The following is a 23,189-nucleotide window of genomic DNA, read 5'->3' on the forward strand; positions in this document are numbered from 1 at the left end:
TCAACCATAAGAGAGAAACATACCAGACTTTCTGCATGAGTGAGGACAATATGCATAGAATTATCAGCTTGCTTGGCCTGATCAGGATTGCTTTTACCAAAAGACAACAATTCAGAAATTATTTTTCTTGAGTTCACCAATTTGTTTTCTTTCTAAACTTTCGGATCATGAACTGGTTTCGAACACGAATCAATGAAACTCAGCAGTGATTGATTGTTGTACTTTTCAATTTGGCAGCTGTGAAAACTGATTAAATTGCTTTTCTCACCAATTTTAATGTCTTCTTTTACAGACTTGTCAAAGACTGCCACTATTCTATCAATCTAGTTAAGCTTTTAACCAAAGACAGTCAATGTATACACACATGCTTCAAAATGTTTTTTTTTTTTTTTTTACTTCAGTGGCATGCATCAATTGAAATTGCTTAAATCTCTCTCCTTTTAGCACTTCTTTCTACATAGTAGTAAATGTTTACCAAGTACTCATCTGCTTTCACAAGAAGGCATGCAGATCCACTTCCAGCCCACAAATTAATAAGATGATAATACCATCAACCTAATACCATCAAGTGCTCAATCCTCTTGCTACTCCAGTTTTTAGGCCACCATAGCACTTATTAATAATAAGTGCAAGACAGTTTTTTAAAGGAATCCCACATGCTTTCAGGTTGTTCAGAAGAAGATGCCCAGTGTCAAATCCTGTAGTCTCCTAATTCTGGCAATGAGACATTGAGAACAACCTACTTTAGATTTGTTTGGTCATCACAATTGGATATAGCTCAGAATTCACTTTGATACTGCCAACTGTAGTGCAGTTTCACTAACAATGCCTATTGTTTTTGTTTTTCCACAACTGTTGTTTTTTTTTTTTTTGCTATTTTAATATCAGGAAATATATTTTTGGGCAATGCACCTGCAAGGCTAGCGCAACTCAGAGGAAGATGCAAATAAACTTTCAGCACATATGACATCATCATGAGCATATAATACAACATCTGTTTTTGCAGTTAGCACACTACTGTAAATGCTTATTTGTTTGAAAATGTCTGATTACATTGTGTTTCCTACCTGTTTCTGTTAGACAGGACATTGGAGTGATTCTTCTCCACAGTTTGTCACCACACCTTCCATCTACCATCCACACAGCATAGCAAGAAATGTGATTCATCAGAAAAGGCAATTTTTTTTCCAGTTGTAAATGGTCCAATGACACTGTTCAGTTGCAAACTTTAGGTGTCATCAGTGATGGGTGGCTGTAAAAGCATGAGTACCTTGACCAGGCACCTACTCTGCAGGGCCATACAGAGGAGGGTTTGCTCAATAACAGTACTGGAAACACCACTGATCATCTGATGGTTAAAGTCCATGTTCAGCCATCCCACTGTTTTCTGTCTATCAGCTCACGCAAGGTGGGACAATTTACATTCACCATGACCATCGATATGGCTGTCCATCATTGGCCCAGCAACTGCTGCTCTGTCCACTGGCTGCCCAATCTTGGAACACTAACAACAGCACTCCATGAACAGCTCACAAGAGTCGCAGTGTCCATAATACTGCTGCCCTTCAACCAGTACCTGACAACCATCACTTTTCGAAGTCTGTCAAATCACAGCCCTTGTCCATGTCGATAAAGTTCTTTTTTTTTTTTAGGAGCATTAGCAACTAAGGCCATATTGCTCCGGGATATGCGGTGGTCATTCCCTGACCTTTCCGCATCCTCCATATTTGGTGGTGACGGGCTCGAACCCCGGTCTAATCAAGAAGCATGTGCTACGCACTGCTGCTCCTTCCCACCTGCCTACGGAGGCAGCTCAAGGTCTTTGTATGGAGTTTGGCTCAAGTTCTTTGTATCGTACTTACCAGCTCTCAACGCAACATGTGTCATCAGGCAAGGAGGAACTGCCGATTGCTAAAACACGGAGGGGGGTTCATAATGTTTTGACTGGATAGTGCATATTCAATCACTGCTTTTATTTTTAGTTTTGGTCACATGTCAAAACTCTATTATATTTAATACTTTTTTTTTTTTTTCCCATAAGCTGATATATTGAATTCATTCTTTGGGCACACTACAGAACCTAAGAAAATTCCAAGGAAGGGGACAGTTGATACTATTTCTTGGATCTATGGGTCTAGTTTTACCACAACTAATTTTTATTTATTTATTCATTTATTATTATTTTGTACTTGGGATTATACAGTTTATTTTGGTTTTATCTTCGAGGAGGTACTGCTACACACTACACCACCTCAGACAGTGAACTGTAATATTAATCAGCTGTTTGTATGCCGAGAGAAGTTGAAATATTTTTAAGATTTTTTTTATTCTGGAGTAGATAATTGATGCTCGCTCAATGCATGTTGGAGAAAACAGTAGACCTATTTACAGAAAATAATTCAAATAAGTTGGCACATATCCAATTTTTTTTTTTTTAAAAATATTGGATATGTGCAGTCTCAAGCAATTTCAAGATCAAGAGCAAATAATTAGGAAAATTAACTAAAAATATTTTATAAAAACTAGAAAGTATACAAGTACAAAAATGAATCGTGGAAAACAAAGACTGTCTAATAGACAAAACAAAACCAAAACTTCATGTACCAAACATGTGACCTTAGTAGATCATGTATGCAATGTAATAAAAATGTTTGAAGGACTGAACTAATATTCGGAAAATGAAACTTACTGGCTATTCAGAGAAATCTCCATCAGAGTAGTCTCCCTGATGTTGTATACACTTCGTTCAACTGGCAGAGTGACACAGTGTAGTTTAAACTCACAATAAATGACAAAGTACAAGAGATGGTCAGCTATAGATGCACTCTGTATCTACAAACTAAATAACACAGTGCATATTACTGGCTATCAAGAAGAGTGACAATACAAATACATTGGTAATACATCTATAAATTAGAAGAATAGAAGAGAGCATACTGCCACTAAAAGCAGTCTTTCTGCAGTTATAATTAAATAGATGGAATTAAACACACTGCAAAAATTTTCACCACTTTCTCTGTACAGAGGAAAGCCACCTCATTTTAAAAACTGCACCCTGAAAAGTTTTTTGCGGAATGTGAAGAGACAATTACATGAGAGCAGAAAGCAATAGAATTAACACACAACAAACTACAATCAACATTATTGTTAGTTTCATTAGATATTATGCTGCCAAGCAAATGCATCTTCTTCTTTTAACAATATATTAGAAATAAAAATTTTATTAACTTACCCCCTTTTGCTGAACTAAACAGATGTAACAGCTTCTTGAGAAAAGTTAGGCAAGGGTAAGTAAGAAATGAATATTATTGGGAAAACACACAACTCACTAGCAACATCAATAGCAGATAAGGCAAAGCATCAGGAGCCAGCACCTTTGCAAAATTCAGGATTCCAGACCCTTTGATATACAGGGTGTCTCAAAAATACACAGCATAACTTCAAGAATGAGTTCCTCATATGTAGACAATAAAAATATTTTATATCAACATAGTTCCGGAAATGCTTGGTTTCTGAGTTTTGAAGGTCTGTCTGTGACACTTAACTGTTCACATCACCTTATAGTAATTGTTCAAAATGTCCACCTTCTGCCTGAATACAGGCCTCACATCGACGTCTCGTGGACTCGCAAAGACTATGCCAAATTCCTGGCATGTTTCGTATTGTCTCACAACCTGCCACAATTCGATTGCGGAGAGTTTCCACATCAGCTACCGAAGTCGAACACGCCAATAACTTTAAATGGCCCCACAAGAAGAAATTTAGCGGGTTTAAATTATGTGAGCGTGGAGGCCAGGCGGTTGGTCCACCTCTACCTATCCACTGACCAGGAAACCTTCGATTCAGGTAATTGTGGGCTAGGTGGCTGAAATGTGTGGGAGTGCCATCGTGCATGAAGTGTGCTTATTGATGAATGATCAGTGGCGTGTCGTCCAAGAAATCAGGTATGTTGTTTTCCAGAAAGTTTCTGTATGCCTGCCCTGTGAGTTTGTTTGGAAGTGCATGGGGCCCAAATAACTTATCACCAAAAACACCTGCCCAGATGTTGAGGCTGAACCTCTGTTGGTGATGTGATGGAAGGAATTGCATGTGGGTTTTCCTCAGCACATACATGCTGATTGTGAAAGTTTTGGATTCCGTCTTGTGTGAACTGTGCTTCATCTGTGAATATCACTAAGGCAGGAAAGTGAGGAGTTGTACACACTGCTGCAAGAACCACTGGCAGAACATTACTCGCGCAGGGTAATCTGCTGGTGACAAGGCCTGTACCCTTTGCAGATGTTAAGGATACAGTTGGTGTTCTCGCAACATTCTCCAAATAGTTGAACATTGAACAGCCAGTTGCATTGCTATTCTGCGTGTGCTGATTCCAGGAGTGGCATGCACAACATCCAAAATCTCCTCCTCTACTTCAGGAGTTGTAGATCTTGGTCATCCTCTGTTGGCAGCACGAGGTGTAAAGGTCCCATGTTCACAAAGGCAGCGATGGATACCTTCCAACGTTTTCCTGTCTGGACATCTTCGTTCTGGAAACCTTTCGTGGTACAAACGACAAGCCTCCAGAGCATTGCCATCTGCCAAACCGTACATAAAGTGCATATTCACTTTCTCCTGATTTGAGTATATGGTTGGAATGGAAAACCACCAGATTCTGTCAGTACCTTATGATGAAGGAAATCACCTGCGGGAGATAAGACATTCTGGTTAATAACTCGGAAACCAAGCATTTCCGGAACTATGTTGATATAAAATATTTTTATTGTCTACATATGAGGAACTCATTCCTGAAGTTATGCCGTGTATTTTTGAGACACCTTGTATAGTTTGGATATATACATATATATTTATAATAAGTATGTAAGTAAAAGTAGTGGAGATAAGAGAAGTAAGTAAAAAACTGTAGAGCAAGGGCAAGTAAAAAGTAAGAAAGAAGCGAGAAAAGAAGAGAATGAATTAATACATATATAAAGAAATAAGTCAATAAAATTATACTATATATACATGAATATATTGTCATATATCGCACAATTCTGGTGTCGTTTTCAAATGTCAATCACCAGAATTGCCAGACAAGACAACAATATAGTGACCTCTATTTCTAACATGAAGTACATGCCATGGCAAAATAGCATTACATCAACACAAATTTAAACAGATACACCAACCGTTTAAAACTGATTTAATAGTAAAATAAAATGATACAAAAGACTGTAAAATAATATTTACAAAAATTTGATTATTCACAAAAAAAAAAAAAAACTAGTTTACAACAAAAATAAAATAAAATAAGTAAATAAGTTAAAATGCATTAAAATATAAATTTAAAAGCGATAAAAACACTATTGAAGCTTTCGGAGGTGTCTGCCTCCTTCCTCAGCAATAATGAAACTTAAGCGACACATCCTTAAATACCAGGTTCACGGCACACGTGGATGACCAGGTGCATACTCTGTATTCCTTTTATGTGTACCAGAACCGGAAGTGGTCTGGGGATGTGGAAAACTAAAACGTTTATCTCTGGCAAAAACCACCGCCTCAAAAAGGGGATGAAGCCTAACTCCCCTGTCTCTGTTCATGCTATTGTTGCCAGAGGATCCAATCCACAGACTTTCCAGCCACTTGTGGTCCCAGAATCTATGCACCCATTCAAGAGCGATACGGACCACGGAGCTCAATAAATCCGCCATTGCCGAGCACTATTGGGAAAAACAACACCAGATCTCCCCCGACAACGCTGTCATCCTTGACCGGGCGCATAGATTCTGGGACCGCAAGTGGCTGGAAAGTCTGTGGATTGGATCCTCTGGCAACAATAGCATGAACAGAGACAGGGGAGTTAGGCTTCACCCTCTTTTTGAGGTGGTGGTTTTTGACAGAGATAAACGTTTTAGTTTTCCACGTCCCCAGACTACTTCCGGTTCTGGTACACGTGAAAGGAATACCGAGTATGCGCCTGGTCATCCACGTGTGCCGTGAACCTGGTATTTAAGGATGTGTCGCTTAAGTTTCATTACTGCTGAGGAAGGAGGCAGACACCTCCGAAAGCTTCAATAGTGTTTTTATCGCTTTTAAATTTATATTTTAATGCATTTTAACTTATTTACTTATTTTATTTTTGTTGTAAATAATCAAATTTTTGTAAATATTATTTTACAGTCTTTTGTATCATTTTATTTTATTTTATTTTATTTTACTATTAAATAAGTTTTAAACGGTTGGTGTATCTGTTTAAATTTGTGGTATGAATAATCCCAACCTTAGAGGCCTTATTGCAGATATAGCATTACATCAAAATATAGTACAGGGGAGAGGGAAAAAAAATTATATCCAATAATGTAAAATTTAAGGAATTAAGCTATAAGGGAGGATATAAAGAATGCCGTCATGTAATTATTTAAGGTTGACACAAAGGAAGAGATAATAGTATGAATAATGAACAATGAAACTAAAATTAGAGCTGAAGCTGTAATAAAAATGAACAAAGATTCACGCTAGAGCTAAAGCTAAAATGAAAAAGAACAAACAAACAAAGACAGAGGCTTAAATGTAGCCAAAGGTTAAGGAGGAAATGCATATGAATTTATAACCAGATTATAATAGCTATTTAGCTAACTGGTGACAAAACAAAGTAAATAGACACTCCTGCCCTCATATTACACTAATAGCCCAGAGTGTGGAAAAATGGTAGATTTAGGAAAGTAGACAGGAGTGTCTATTTCTATGCTAATTATTTTCCAAAATTACCATTTTTCCACACCTGGGTTATCAGTGTAATACGAGGGCAGGAGTTTCTATCCTCATTACCTACTTTGTTTCACCTCCAGTTAGCTAAATGGCTATAATATTACTTATAATCTGATTATAAATTTATATGCATTTCTGCCTTTAACCTTTGTCTATAGGCTCAACAATAGCCTTTGTCTACTCACAACAATAGCCCTTTGGCTACTCTTAAGCCTCTGTCTTTTTTGTTCTTTCTCATTTTAGCTTTAGCTCTAGCTTCAGTCTTTATTTAATTTTTATTACAGCTTCAGCTCTAATTTTAGTTTCACTGTTCATTATTCATACTAGTCTCGTCCTCTGTCGTGTCAACCTTAAATTACATGCCAACATTCTTTATATCCTCGCTTATAGCTTAATTCCTTAAATCTTACATTACTGCATATAATTTCCCCCATACTATATTTTGATATAATACTATTTTGCCATGGCTATATCGTCATCTTGTTGTCACTATATTGTCATCTTGTCGGGCAATTCTGGTGTTTGACACTTGAAAACGACACCAGGATTGTGCAATATATGACAGTATATTCATATATATATATAGAATCAAATTACTAAAGTGTAGAACTGTGATATTATAATTACTAAACCATTGAACAGGGATTTTATATGATAATATTAACCAATCGGATTAATGCCATCAGCAATAGAACATTACATCCGTTGTTAAATATATGCAGTAATGAAATAATGTTAAAATGTAGAGGCTGTCCTGTAGTTTAAAAAACCGGATGTAATCCATGAACCAACTGGACCCTAGGCAACAATGGTTAAACATAAATATAAATTCAATAAAAAATATATACATAATACGCCGTCCATGGGAAAAGATACTTTGTCGAGGGCTAAACCCCTACAAAATACCAAACCCATGGCTGGCTGAGCTATCAGTTTCTGTTGTCATCTGCCTGTATAACTAGGACCAAAAGAAGTCCATAATGTCCCGTAAAATACGCCGTCCATGGGAAAAGATACTTTGTCGAGGGCTAAACCCCTACAAAATACCAAACCCATGGCTGGCTGAGCTATCAGTTTCTGTTGTCATCTGCCTGTATAACTAGGACCAAAAGAAGTCCATAATGTCCCGTAAGATAGGTATAAAATAAAATATAATAAAAAATAAAATAAAAATTATAATTGAAATAAATCTAATAAAAATTAAGTAGCTTAACTGTAATTTTGCAGAATACAGGCTGGATGACATTTAGCCCGACCAATAGCTGAAACGAAAGGTCGGGCTAAATGTCATCCAGCCTGTATTCTGCAAAATTACAGTTAAGCTACTTAATTTTTATTAGATTTATTTCTATTATAATTTTTATTTTATTTTTTATTTTTTATTATATTTTATTTTATACCTATCATACGGGACATTATGGACTTCTTTTGGTCCTAGTTATACAGGCAGATGACAACAGAAACTGATAGCTCAGCTAGCCATGGGTTTGGTATTTTGTAGGGGTTTAGCCCTCGACAAAGTATCTTTTCCCATGGACGGCGTATTATGTATATATTTTTTATTGAATTTATATTTATGTTTAACTATTGTTGCCTAGGGTCCGGTTGGTTCATGGATTACACCCGGTTTTTTAAACTACAGGACGGCCTCTACATTTTAACATTATTTCATTACTGCATATATAGTATAATTTATTTCTTTATACATGTATTAATTTTTTCCCTTCTTTTCTCACTTCTTTCTTACTTTTTACTTGCCCCTGCCCTACAATTCTTTATATCTCTTATCCCCACTACTTTTATTTATATACTAATTATACTATTATAGCCATAAGGTCCTTTCTGGCTATCAGGTACCTTGGTCCATAATCAACTTCCTTTTTCATACTCTTGCTTCTCCCATTTATCTCTACAATATATATATATATATATATATCAAAAGGTATCATAAAAAGTATTGATCCTTGAAAAATTATATCATATTGCTATTGCTCCTGCTCTAACTAATGATTCACAAGTGGCAGCAGTAGCCAGCCTTCATTTTTGCATAGATGTCAGTTTTCTTACTGTTAGTTTTATCTTTTTACTGTTATTTTTATTAAAGGTTTCAAAAATATTCTAAGTCACTTGAACTTTTTTTCCCCCTGCCTTAAAATTCACAGCAAGAGCATGATTTTTGGCAAAGGGTATCATTTTCTTTTTGAACACTTTGACAAAGTGATTATCCTTCTAGTGTAGCCGTAAGGGGATTGCTAATCTTGCTATATCTCAGCTCAAAAACCTTCCTTTAGAAATATATAAATCTCCGGCCACTAAAACATTCCAATATAACCATTTACAACTGCTGAATGCTACAGTTTCTGTAAATAATTCCAGATGCGGTGCCTTGATAATGCTAAACTTTGTTGTGTAAATTTTATGGGCATGAGATTACAAGATATCCAAACTAACATCTTGTAATCATATACCATTGAAGGTAACACATAACCCGCACTGGTACAAGATCACCTATGTTGCTTCCCCTCTTTTAATCTAAGCAATGGCAGAAGATGTGTCCATCTTCTGCCATTGCTTAGATTAAAACTCATAGTTATAGTTTCCAATGTTCCTCAGTTTTATGACTTAGACAAATCAAAGTTATATGCATTTCTTTGAAGATTTCTTTTATCCTAACTTATCTTTTCACCTTTCTTAAATCATTTTTTTGCTCCTGTTTTGCATCAGTTTGTCAGTATTAAGAGGTGGGTCTCAATTTACAAAAACTTGTTTCATTTGACTAGTTAACTAATATAAGACTTGAAGCATACCATAAATACAACCTTAAGAATAGTTACTTACTTTGAACTTCATGCAGTTTCATTTCGGGCCCATTGATTTTAGAACCATGCAAAGATGCCAGTTGTTCCATCTTTGTTATCTTTTGTTTTTCTTCTTCCAAGTCTAGTCGTAACCTGTACAGCTATAACAGGATATTTATGCTACAGCAGAAAAAATATTCAACACTCTCCTTAAAACAGTACAGTACAATTATATTAGGAAAGAGTGCATCAATTTCTAGATGCTTATAAATAAAATAAATGAAAAATAAAGAAATTTTATTACCTAATTCAACTTTACATGGTCCAGTTTCAAGGCTCCCAAATGTCTAAGAACAAACATTTAGGAATTTACTACATTTATATTTGAAAAAAAAAAAAAAAAAAAAAACTATGGAAAAAATAACAGAAAAATAATTTTGTTTTTCTCAAATAGAGAACCCCTAGCACAGCCAGCTGAGTAGAATTAAAGTTGACAATTTAAGTGAAAGCTGAATTTTGCCTGGATAGGCTATTATGGTCATGACTTAACATTCCATTATCTGTTAAAAAAAGTTTTCCTGATGCCACAACTAAACAGTTTAGAAATTTTAATATAAATAAAAATAATAATAAAATACTGAATATGATAAAATTATAAATAGATCCATAAAATTATAATATTATGTACAAATAAAAATAGTTATAAATAAATGTAAAAATTACATTGGAAGTTTTTGGCATTATAAGCTGCCTTCCTCAATTAAAAACCGCAATTGTGGATACAAAATTAAAAGTGTAGGAGAGGATCACAGCAGTCCCAGAAACACAGGAACAACAAAAGAAAGTACAAAAGCATAATCCTTCATCCAGAGAATTGCACAATTAAAAGCCAAAATGAAACACACCAATTATTCATCATTTCATTTGTTTCCTAGTTGGCATTAGGAAGAATTTTGTTATGGATCATATTCCTAACATCCAAGATTTTTTTTTCACAGTGCTTTATTAATATAACAATAAAGAGTTAATAAAAAATAAACAAAATAAAAGTCTAACTTTTGTTTTTTTAGTGAAGCAGTTAGGATCACACTGTTCTTCCTTTTCTTTGTTTTCTTTCTTAGCATATCAACAGCCTTTTTTCTTTTCATTGATTTCTTCATGAATTTCATCTACCATAGCTTTTCCAATTTAGGTCCTTCAAAAATCTTTCTTCTGCAATGCTTTTTTTAAATTTGCTATTAGCCTCATTCAAAAGTTTATATAATACACACATCTGAACTTCTTTCTTTGCACCTTTCAGCTCATTTGTAAGAACAGAAATTTTATCCATGCTTTTTGGATTTTTCACTTCAGCTGCTTTCATTTCCTCAATTCCATTTCTTGGCTATTAATAATGCTAATAGAATGTGATTACTAGCTGAAATATTTTTGCTGTATGCAAGTCCTAATTGCTGAAATGAGAAAAATCTCATTCTACATCTTTGTTACTAATGCAGCAAATTTTTTACTTCCAAATGAAGATTCTTTAATTTAAAAAAAAAAAAAAAAAAAAAAAAAAATGCATAAAAAAAAATGTATTCACAATACTGATTAATTATACTCTGGCACAACCACTGAGTCAGTGGAGTTTACAATAAATCAGTCAATACAAATGTTAATTGTATTTAGCAGTCATAAGATTGAATCCTGGTCCACTCGAAGAGCACATGCTACTTCACTCACGCTCTGACCACTCAGCTACTTTATGCTTCATTTCACTTTCTAATCAAAAAAACCTTCCACTTGTCCAATAGCGAACAAACTTCAATATCCATTGGTAAACCAACAGCTGATTTTGAAATATTGCTGAAACTTCTAAAGTTACTACTTCCAGTGAGTTGCACACAAAAAATTATATTATCAGCTGACATCACATCCTATTATTTTCTCTCCAATAGCATGACTACATGACTTCCTATTGTGATATAACACCTTTCGGTACTTAACAAGAATTGAATATTTTCTCTTTCAGGTAATTGCATAATTTCAGCCATTAACTGAAATTTCCTTCATGTGAAAGAGCTTCATTATTAATTTTCACAGGAATTAAGTTTCCTGTTTGAAAATAATCAATATCTAAATTTCTTGAGAATGACTGAATTACTTCAGGGCTTTAACATTCTTCTCAGAATGGTTAAACTCAACTGCTTGTTATTTGCATTTTTTAGGAGCATTAGCAACTAAGGCCATATTGCTCCATGATATGGGGTGGTCATTCCCTGACCTTCCCGCATCCTCCGTATTTGGTGGTGACGGGCTCGAACCCCGGTCTAATCAAGAAGCGTGTGCTACGCACTGCTGCCCCTTCCCACCTGGCTACGGAGGCGCCTAAACTCAACTGCTGTACTTCATCAAGTAAAATGTAAATCAGTGGCTCTTCTTTCAAAAATATATACTAAAATTTGAACATCAACGCACTGGATGCAATAAATTCTAACTGAGCTTTACTGACTGTTTTTAGATGTCATACAATTTCCTTTGGCAATGTTGATCCACTGGTGATATACTGGCATATGTTACCCATCTATGGACAAATTCAATGGAAAGGTTTGAAGAAACTCAAGCAGTTGTTCTTTTGTCACTTCTAATGCTTTTGATTGTGTTTAGCATAATGGTCTTTTAAAGAAGCTTCTTCCATCTTATGAACTGTCGACTGTTTTTTTTTTTTTTTTTTTTTTTTGCAAATGGGTATCCAGTTTCCTTACTGATCCCTCTCTACAGATGACAGTAGATGGCTCTCTGTCTTCTAACCTCTCCACTAATGCTGGAGTTCCCCAAGGTTCAGTTTTCTCCCACTCTTTTCCTTTTGTATATTAATCATCGTTCACTGAGTAGAAATGTTATCCATAGTTTTGCTGATGCAGCATATTGCATTCTGCCTTCCAGTTTGAGAAATCCTGCCCTGCTCAAACAGCTTCAAATTGTTGAATACCCATGACCAATTCCTTAAATGCTGATCTCCAGATAATTTTCCAATTGGTCAAGATAATTATGTTAATTTCAATCCTTCTAAAACTCAGTCTTGGCTTATATATATATTGCAAAAAAAGCATCTACTGCTCTAAAGGTAATAATCAGTGTAATAATATATCAATTGGTTGTTATTGCTTAAGAAATAACTCATGAAGGAAACAGCTTTTAAAGTTATGATTAGGGCAAATGACACTATGATATAAATTATCAGTATGATATGGTTAAAAGTTAGAAAATGAACATTACGTAGCAGAGTGACAGACTATGTTATTTACGATTTCAACATGGTTTATTAAAACAAGGTAAATATTGATGAAAAATGAATATAAAGGAAAGAATATCCTTCCGTATAGATGAGCCTTATTTTTTCAGGAAACGAAACCAAACATCATATACAATAAACTCTTTTTGATAATAGAGAGCTATTAAGTGCTTGACAATTCCTATATTCTATTATGTTATGAAAACAACAGGGATTACCTTTATTTTTGATATAGGATGCTTCTTTTCCAACCAACTCTCCTAGTCCAACGTGCTAACAATTCTTTGTGAAGGTGATATAAATTTTACAAAAAATGTGAAACATCTTCCCCACTTTCAGAACAGTAGTGTTCAGACCCCTCAGTCTCAATATTGAGCGCTCAACCAAACTTCTGTCTTCAAACACCATACCTCTGCCAGCATGGAAACATTACACAGATTGACATTAAAACTAAAATTTAAAGGTCTAAAAAGCTTAATAAATATGGAGCGATTATTCACTTCATTCCTGTAGACTGACATTAAAATTAAGGGACTTAAAAAGCTTAATGAATATGGGACGATTATTCTCTTCTTTCCTTAAGTCAGACTAGAACTTTTCGAAGCAACATGTTCACAGGAATAAGAGCAACACACAATTAATCCAAAACTTTTGTCTTATGTTGTAATGTTTGTTCTTCACGCATGCGAATAAGAGGCCAATCGTCGGATAATAGGAATGGTCTACGGATATTGATTGAATTTTCACATAGTTTCATCTCTAGGGTTTCCGCAATAAGTAATTTGTGGTAGTTACGTTGAATATCTATTATTTTTGTTTCATTAAAGCCGAATGAATGTCGTTCATTTATTGCGTGAAAGAAAAGTTCTGATGCGTTTGAACGTGTCGGACTAGAACTTTTCAAAGCGGAAAGGAATGAAGAGAATAATCGCCCCATATTCATTAAGCTTTTTAGACCCCTAAATTTTAATTTTAATGACAATCTACAGGAATGAAGAGAATAATTATTCCATATTTATTAAGCTTTTTAGACCTTTAAATTTTAATTTTAATGTCAATCTACATAATGTTTCCCTGCTGGCAGAGGTACGGTGTTTGAAGACAGAAGTTGGGTTGAGTGCTCAATATTGAGACTGAGGGGTCTGAACACTACTGTTCTGACAGTGGGGAAGATGTTTCCCTGTTTTTTGTAAAATTTATATTGCCTTCACAAAGAATTGTTAGTGCATTGGACTAGGAGAGTTGGTTGGAAAAGAAGCATCCTATATCCAAAATAAAGGTAATCCCTGTTGTTTTTCACAATAAACTCTGTAAAATCTGGCACTTTATAATCCAGAGTTCTTTAAAATCTTGCATATTTTACAAAAAATAAACATTTTAAAAATCTAGGAATATTATGGAACCAAGTCGGCACTCACACAAAAGAGCATTAATCTTTAAGAAACCATGCAAAAAATGGTGACATTCTCTTCATAAGATATTTGAAGGACTATATGCTCTTTAAACTATTTTTGCAGCCAACAAGATTTCAACTGCAGAAATAATGCAATGGTCTTAATTCTAATAGAAGAACAAACTTGCTTTTGAACAAGTTCCATTGGTATTACACTACTTTCAAACAGATGACCTTTCCTAAAGGTGGTTAATTGCCATTTGTTTTTAAAATGAGAACTACTATGACAGCCCATTTCAGGACTAGGTGGTAACTCACTAAATCACAGGTGGTTTCTATCAAAACTGTTGTGAATAAGTTGTTTGATTATGAGCTGCCATGCAGTATACAAAATTGGTTTTCAAAGTTGTTGTATAACTAAAGCTATCTGTCAAAAGTAGTACAATACCAGGGCAACTCATTACAAATGTAAGTTTGTTCTGCTGTGAGAATTAAGACCCTTGCATTATCTATGCAGTTTAAATCCTGAAGCCCACAAAAGCAGATGAAAGGAGAAGAGTCATTATAAATACTCACAGATATAAATAAGTTCAGTTGTTTCTGCTTATTATTTATTGAAATGTACTCCTCTGAAAGTACTCAACTACTTGGTACACCTTTCTAAGATCTAGAAAAGTTTAAAATCAGGCACCTCTCAATCCCTGAGGGTGTCAGATTTTAGAGTTTACTGTGATTACTATAGGATACATGAGAACTTTCAAAGTATTTTAAATGAAGAGGCACTTAACACATGTTAGTAATGCATTTTAGTTTTATTGAACCAAACCAGAAGTTACAAAGCCCCTGGCCCACTTTAACTTTATTGAAACTTTATAGGCAATGCTACAGGTTTCTCTGTGAAACCCTTCTCTGGGCCAAATTGGGGCTAATAGTTCTTAATATAACAGTACTGGGTGTGGACACCTCCAACAGCACCAAGGTATATACAAAAAATTATTCTGCATAAACCTTGACTAAAATTTGTTATTAACATGTGGGGACTTACTTGACAGGTATCTAACTTTCTTTTTAATTTTTGGAAAATGTTTTGTGTTTTTTTAATTCTGCTTAAACAATGCCAATATTTCATTTTTTGTTAACTGATTGTAGTACTTACTGTACATACAGATTTGGGTGATATACATAACTTACTTCATCAAGAAGATCTTGTTTTTCTTCATTGAGTTTTTTCAGTAATCTGTCTGCAAATGGAAAAGAAAAAACCTAAACTAGATGTTATATCTGTCTGCAAATGGAAAAGAAAAAAACCTAAACTAGATGTTATAATACAGTAAAAGTTGATGATAACAGCAATTAACAAATCTTCAAAACATTCACTATAATAGATGCTCACTATATACTGAAAGGATCACTTTTATAAAACTGCACTTTAAATTATCATTAATTTAAAAATATGTATTATGTGCAGCAGTTAAAATAAATCAAATTGAATATTTTCAAAATAATCCAACTTTCTTGTTGTCACTATATTGTCATCTTGTCGGGCAATTCTGGTGTTTGACACTTGAAAACGACACCAGGATTGTGCAATATATGACAGTATATTCATATATATACATATATAGAATCAAATTACTAAAGTGTAGAACTGTGATATTATAATTACTAAACCATTGAACAGGGATTTTATATGATAATATTAACCAATCGGATTAATGCCATCAGTAATAGAACATTACATCCGTTGTTAAATATATGCAGTAATGAAATAATGTTAAAATGTAGAGGCTGTCCTGTAGTTTAAAAAACCGGATGCAATCCATGAACCAACCAGACCCTAGGCAACAATGGTTAAACATAATGGTCTAAACACAATGGTCTAAACGAACTTTCTGTTCGTTTAGACGTGAACTCCATGATACTATTTTATAGTTTCCACTGATCATAGATGCCAATGTTTGACCTTCAAAAAGTTGGAGATCAGGGAGCTATAAGCAGGAAGAAAACATATTTTTTGGCCATAAACAAGTAGAACAGGAGGAAACAGATTTTTTGGGAAAAGCAGAACACTTTTTAAAGTCCATACTACATTAGAAATTAAATTTCACTGACAACAAAACATTTTATATTAAAATACAGCCACAGAATTTATAATTGTTTCCAGAGCCCAATAAACAGTTCAGTTCCCTATAGACCTCCTCTCTTGAAATTGAAACCCTCGCCTTTTCCTTGGACCACCAGTTTTGATGCAGTTTTAATCCTTGGTGAGAACTAGGATGAGGATATTAGAGATCCTTGTACTTTCTCTAATAAATTAGAATAAATAATAGGCTCAATAAAGACCAGATTGTTCAAATAATTGTTCTCATATGGCACAGTTGTTGCTTAAGGGTTTTATGACACAAGGGCATCAAAGGCCAAGATACATCTTTCTAGGTTTCTTAATGTAACTCATGTTTTGTTGAATGAAATTAAACTTCTTCTAGATCTGTTGAATTATCTAATATCTGTTGAAGGTTGGGTGCATCCTGATTATTACACAAACTATGGCACAGTGCCAATCAACAATTAGCAATTGCCAAGAGGCAGGCTGAAGTTGCCCATTCAAGTTGCATAAAGAAATTTTTGTCATGCACCTCAGAATCATTTGACCTGTAGCATACCCCCTGCTGTGTTCCATTTCACCTAAGTCCTCTCACACACCACAGACTCAATATTCATCTGAACTTCATCTGACTTTGAAAACTGTCTGATAGCTTTCGGGAGGATTTTGATAAAAAGCATTCGTATCCCTCCCCACCCTCGATCCTACTTATCTCTTCTGAATACACTATACTTGCCATACAAGAGAAAGCATAAATATTCACAAAAGCACTTAAAAGAGTGTTACAGAATACCACTTCACTGAGAGAATATGGACACAATTATTTTCAAATTCATGCCCAAGATATGAATACAATCCAACATAATACAGTAACACCAAAACTTGCTGAACCTAGAACATCCGGTTAATAGAATGGTACAGGGCTGGTTAAAGACTAATAAGATTTCTAAGGAGCGATATTGGTCGTTACATGTAACGGGAAGCCAAATACCGAGATTCTATGGCCTGCCCAAAATACACAAAGTGGGTGTTCCACTCAGGCCCATAGTTTCGTTTATAGGCAATCCCACATATGCACTATCCAGTTTCCTGGCCAAATTGTTGTCACCGTTAGTAGGACTTTCCGAGTTTAGTGTCAAGGACAGCAAGGATTTTGTACATTTTATAAGAGAGCAGTGTATAGAAGAAAATGAAATTATGACATCTCTGTTTACATGTATTCCAATTGATCATGGTGTGCGATGTGCACACATGGCCCTACAGAGAGATGCCACCTTAAACAGTAGGATACACAACTAAGTTTGGAAGATATTTGTAAGGGCATAGAATTATGTCTCTCAAGCACCACTATGGTGTTTTGTGACACTATGTATAAGCAGGTTTACGGTGCAGCTATAATTGCCCCATTAGTGCAATTATAGCTAATCTGGATATGGAGGAGCCCGAGGTTAGATTATTTAGTGACATGGTTCTCCGTGGATGATACGTTCTCAATTATTCGAAAGGGGGGGGAAGATGAGGTGTTAAATTTTCTTAATGGCTTCTCCCCGTTCATACAATTCATCTTGGAGGTAGAAGGAGGAGGGGTTTTGCTATTCTTGGATGTGTTGGTCTACAGAAAAGGCCCGTGTTTAAAGACCAAAGTTTATAGAAAACTCATGTGTAAAGGCCACTATTCGCATTATAATTCAGCTCAGGCCAACCATCACAAGAATAGTGTGATTAGAGCACTAACAGAAGGCAAAGTTGCATTGTAGTACCTCCGAGGATAGAAAGAAAGAGTATGAGCGCATCACGGCGGATCTCCTGAAGTGTGGCTACCCCCAGAGGATCATAGAGAAATATATTAGAGGAGAACAGAGGAGAGGCGAGTCTTTTACGCCGATAGCCACCACATACATTCCCTATTATCCAGGTTTAACCGAGCGTATAGCTCGGGTATTACGAAACTACCAGACGCGCTGTGTGCAGCTTCCAGGTCGGAAGCTGCACACATTCGTGTCACAGGTGAAAGACCCCATTTCAAACGAAAATACAAGTGGGGTCGTCTATAGCATTAAGTGCCCGGATTGTGGGGGAAACAAAGTGGCATCTCAAGGATCGTCTGGGGGAGCACACAAAGGCGATAAGGAATGCGGACTACGGAAAACCTGCCGTGGCCGAACACTTTTGGGAGAAGCAGCACCATATCTCCCCGGACAAAGCCGTTATCATTGACTGGGCGCATAGGTTTTGGGACCGCAAGTGGCTTGAGAGCTTGCAGATTAGTTCCATTGAGGACAATATTAATAGAGACAGGGGTATCTGTATTCATCCCCTCTTTGAGGCAGTGATCCTTAGAGAAGATGAACGATTCCACCTGATGCGCTCCCAAGCCACTTCTGGTTCCAACACGCACAAGAACAGTGCACATGCCATCGAATCATGTGACATGTGCCGTGAACCTGCAGGTATTTAAAGTTACACTGTAAAGTTAAAAACCGTACTGTTGAGAAAGAAGGCGGAGCCTTCGAAAGCTTCAGATATTTTATCGCTTTTAACCTGGTATATTTTATTGTATTTTATGATATTTTATTTGTTTTATATCCACTGTAAATAGTAATTTATCGTAAGCTTAATTAAAAAGTTATCAAAATTTTGGCTTTCATTTTATTTTGTCATTTCAACATACGGTTGGTGAAAAATGCTTAAAATTATATCATGTACACATTATATCACCAATCTCCAAAAAACCAGCAAGATTGATTGAGTATTATTGCTAAAGAACTTGATGTGGAAACTATTAAGATTGGTTGTGTGTTCGGGCCACTATAGGCGCTTCTAGCTTGAGGATGGCAATTGCGGGTTGGAGGAATTATTCCACTTTGTGCAAACATTTTGAATCAGAAGTTGAATATTTGGGATTATTAAACCAACTTTTATATCTGGAATTTCTTAATGATTTAGCACTAATGATCGACATGCTGCAGGAGATCTCTTACCTTCAGAAGCTTTACAAAGTTGCAGCATCACTATAGCAAAAGCAGATTAATTATTGGAACTATCAATGCTATTGCTAATTTGAAATATTCTAAAGGAAATTATGAAGCTAAAACTGAGAGCATGTTGAAGTGGAAAGAATTTGAAAGAATCAAAAAAATGTATTCTAAAGTAAGAACACGTTTAAAAATTTACCTCACGACAAGTTATTAAATGCAATAGAGTGATTTTAAATTAAATAATGATACTATTAATGATGAGGAACTGAAATAAATTTTAAACGTATGCTACCCAAAATTGTGGAATATGAAATAACTTTCGTCTCGGTAGCAAGATGGTGAAAACTGAATAAGAAATTTAAGTTTTCTGATAAAATATGAAATAAAAATTAATGATTTTAGAGATTTTGTCAAAGGCAGTTTATCTTTAAAATCGAGTGAAACTCCCTTTCAATTAAGAAAGCCAGAAAATATCTTTGAAACCATTGCAATTAGCAGTGCTGAAGCTGGTGAGCTTTCAGCGTAAAGAATAACATTGTGACAATTAAACACATTACAGATTATGATGACCATACATCTAAATGGAAAACCATTGCTTCGATTTGATCCGGATCGTTATGTCAAATTATTCTTCTATAATCATCACTTAGCTATTGAGCAAAGCAGAAAATTGACAATAAATATTAATAAAGAAGTAAATTCTATATGGAAATTTTCAGAATATATTTTTCTTGAATATTTATATAATAATTTTTTTCATGTAATCTGTTATTTTTGCGTACCTTTTCTAGAATAGTTTGTTTTTTATGTAATATCTGTTTTTATACTGCGGAATGTTGTGTGATAGTTTTTATGTTATTTGTGATGTGAGAAATATTTCATGTTATTTTTTATTCGCAAAATTAAAATTTTATCATGAAAAAAAATTTATCCATTATACTTCACTAGTTGTTAAAAAAAAAAAAAAAAAAGAATAAAAAATTGCCGCGTGTGCCGAGCACATGCGGTAGTTTTGTATTATGTGAAACATGCTTCACGTTTCTCTTAGACATTTTGATTTGTATATATTGATTACGAAATAAAAGAGCTTTTGTATTAGAGTTATCATAAATCCATTTTATCTTGTCTTCCAGAAATTATGAAAATTTGTGATCAATAAAATACTGTACACAAATTTTCATAATTTCTGGAAGACAAGATAAAATGGATTTATGATAACTAAAGTAAGAGATGTATACTTGCGATTGCAACGTATCTAAATGTCTCTGGAAAACAGCGTCGACAGATGTACCGATCTTGTAGTTGAAGCAACATATGCAGTTGTTAGACAATGGAATGTAACGAAAATGCCAGACGAAAAAAAAAAATTGTTGACAAATATTTGTATTGTTGCAATCATACTTACTGCAGTAGTAATTTAAGCAGTATGTTTGTCACATCATACTATTCAAAAATTCTAAAAAGTTAGAACTACAGACACTATCATATCCAGGTATCATCGTAGGGGGGAGGCATGGTGACCTTTGAGTGGGTTTTTTTTTTTTTTTTAGACCTAGGAACATTATGCACATGGTTCAGGGGGGGATAAGTCCCATCTGTCCACCCCTCTAACTCAAGATATCATACCAGTCACAAAAAATGCGGCACGTGCTCTAATCACACTAATAGTAGTGTGAGCATGGGAAGCGCCTCTGGCAGATGACATCACTTCTGTGACCGATCAGATTTACTCGGTAGGAATCCCCAAGGATGTTTCACATCAAAAAATCGGCAAATCTGCAAGCCCACTGTTAAAATATTGACAGCTCACCACTGGATGTAATGTTTACAAAACAAATAAAACAATGAATGAGGAAAAATCAAAATGGAAGCTTCACCCTGGACAGAAAATTCGCAAGATTTAAAATACCACAAGTTGCCTAAAAAGTTTAAAAGATAGAAAATTAAAACTTTACTACAAAGATACCAACTGGAGACAAAAACAATTTCAGAAGTATTAGAAATACTGAAGCAGTGGACAACGGCAGTTACAAAAAAGATATCAAGATATAATTGCACATATAAAATCAGTTCAGGCAAAACATCCGATTTTGACATAATCGAGAACAGTTTATAAAATTTTGACAGGAGATGGCAGGAACACCAGTATGCTTCCAGATAAAGAAGAAACCATTACATTTTGGCAAGATTTGTAAGGAAACACAGCAGACATGGAAAATCTAATAATAATCAAACAGAAATGTTGCAAAATAAGCAAAGTTAAAGATTGGGCAGCACCAGAAAAAGATGGAAGTACATGGATTTTGGCTAAAAAAAACCAAATCTAATCAACTTATACCCAAGGCTAGCATAACTTCAACACCATGTGCAAACGGCTATCTTTGATGACTGGATGACAACTAGAAGAACAGTGCTAATCATGAAAGATAAAGACAAAGGGGCAGTTCAAAGCAATTACTGATAAATTGCTTGTTTGTCAACAATGTTTAAATTGTCAATTGGAATAATTGCAAATGAAATTCAACAGCACTTAACTGCTAAAAATCTCCTTCCTAAGGAGCAGAAAGGAAATTGTCCAAGCTTTGTGAAACAAAAGATCAATTACTGAATGATAAAATGAAAAATTACAAAAGTAGGAAAACAAATTTGCATGTAGCCTGGATTAATTATAAAGCATTTGATTCCTTGCCACATGTGGATTGAAAAATTTTTAGAAGTTCTTAGAATAAGCAACACAGAAAAAGTGGATGAAAGAAAGGATAGCTACAGAAAATAAATCTTTAAAAAAATCACACTGATGCATGGCAGGGAAAAACTGCAGGCTTAATATACAAAGAACATCAAAGGTAAAACTGACAAACTGTGGAAATGGCTGCAAAATGGAACACTGAAAAAGGAAACAGGACTCATGTTTGCACCACAAAAACAGACCTCACAAATAAACGTCATGAAGTAATTGTCATGATTAATTTTTTATTCCCTAGTAAATGAATGAAAAGACATAGGGCATCATGTGTTGTTACTAACCAGAAACAAAAATGAATACACAAAGCTATCTAAATATGGCTTTTAACACAAGAGTCAAGAAGAAAAGGTTACAAATGAAAGTAAATCTGCATTTACTTTCATTTGTAACCTAAGAAAAAGACAAAACTGTCAACCATATCATTAGCATGTGAAGTAAAGTTTTGTGCAAAAAAACTACAAATCGTATTACGCTCAACTGATGTGATCCCATGCGAGTCTCATGTGTTTATTATTTGGTATATCAGTGGTTATCCCAATCCTATGTGTGGTCTCAATTTTGACATATATCTAATTAACACAAGAAGGGAGTAAGAGGAGAGGAACAAGCTTTGGTGAATGCAACCTTCGAGAACAGTTGGGTTTAAGCCTAACAGAGGGCTTCCAGGATCAAATATTCACTATAAAATAAATTATAGAAAATTCAAGGGAATATAACAAGAACCTGTAATTAGGACTTTTCATCCTGAAAAGGCATATGACAAGTCTCTACAAATCTGCTTTTTCAAATTTTAGAAAATCATATCAAGCATATTTTAAGGGGAATAAAAGGTTGTATAAAAATGGCAAATCTGCAGTGATGACTGAAGAAAGTACTAAAAAATGGCATAAGGTTAAAGTAGGAGTGATGCAGGCTGCAAGTTATCACCACTTCTTTTTATAATTTTCATGGATCATTTAATAAAATGAGTGCAGGTTACTGTCAAAGTTGCTATGGGAAATGTAAATATTGGATCATTATTATATGCAGATGATATTAAGCTGTTAAACCTTGTACAGCTTTAAGAATATCTGAATAAATTAGGTATAAGTTATAGACAATTTGGAATGAAAATTATTTACACAAAAACAAAAGTTATAAAACTTGGGAGAG

General features: G+C 34.8%; 1 protein-coding gene across 1 annotated transcript in view; it reads right to left on the bottom strand.

Annotated features, from left to right (window-relative positions):
• Positions 1-23,189, bottom strand: part of LOC150079327 (leucine-rich repeat flightless-interacting protein 2-like) — a 234,079-nt gene that overhangs the window by 43,058 nt on the left and 167,832 nt on the right. Inside the window, exons 10-11 of the mRNA XM_090383033.1 lie at positions 15,401-15,450; positions 9,583-9,703 (exon numbers count right to left, since the gene is read on the bottom strand). Of these exons, the coding sequence (XP_090239159.1) occupies positions 9,583-9,703; positions 15,401-15,450 (171 nt within the window). The remainder of the gene's footprint in view (positions 1-9,582; positions 9,704-15,400; positions 15,451-23,189) is intronic.

The sequence above is a fragment of the Mastigoproctus giganteus genome, chromosome 10, assembly GCF_048544385.1.
Source record: "Mastigoproctus giganteus isolate SK-2022 chromosome 10, ASM4854438v1, whole genome shotgun sequence".
NCBI classification, from domain to species: domain Eukaryota; kingdom Metazoa; phylum Arthropoda; class Arachnida; order Uropygi; family Thelyphonidae; genus Mastigoproctus; species Mastigoproctus giganteus.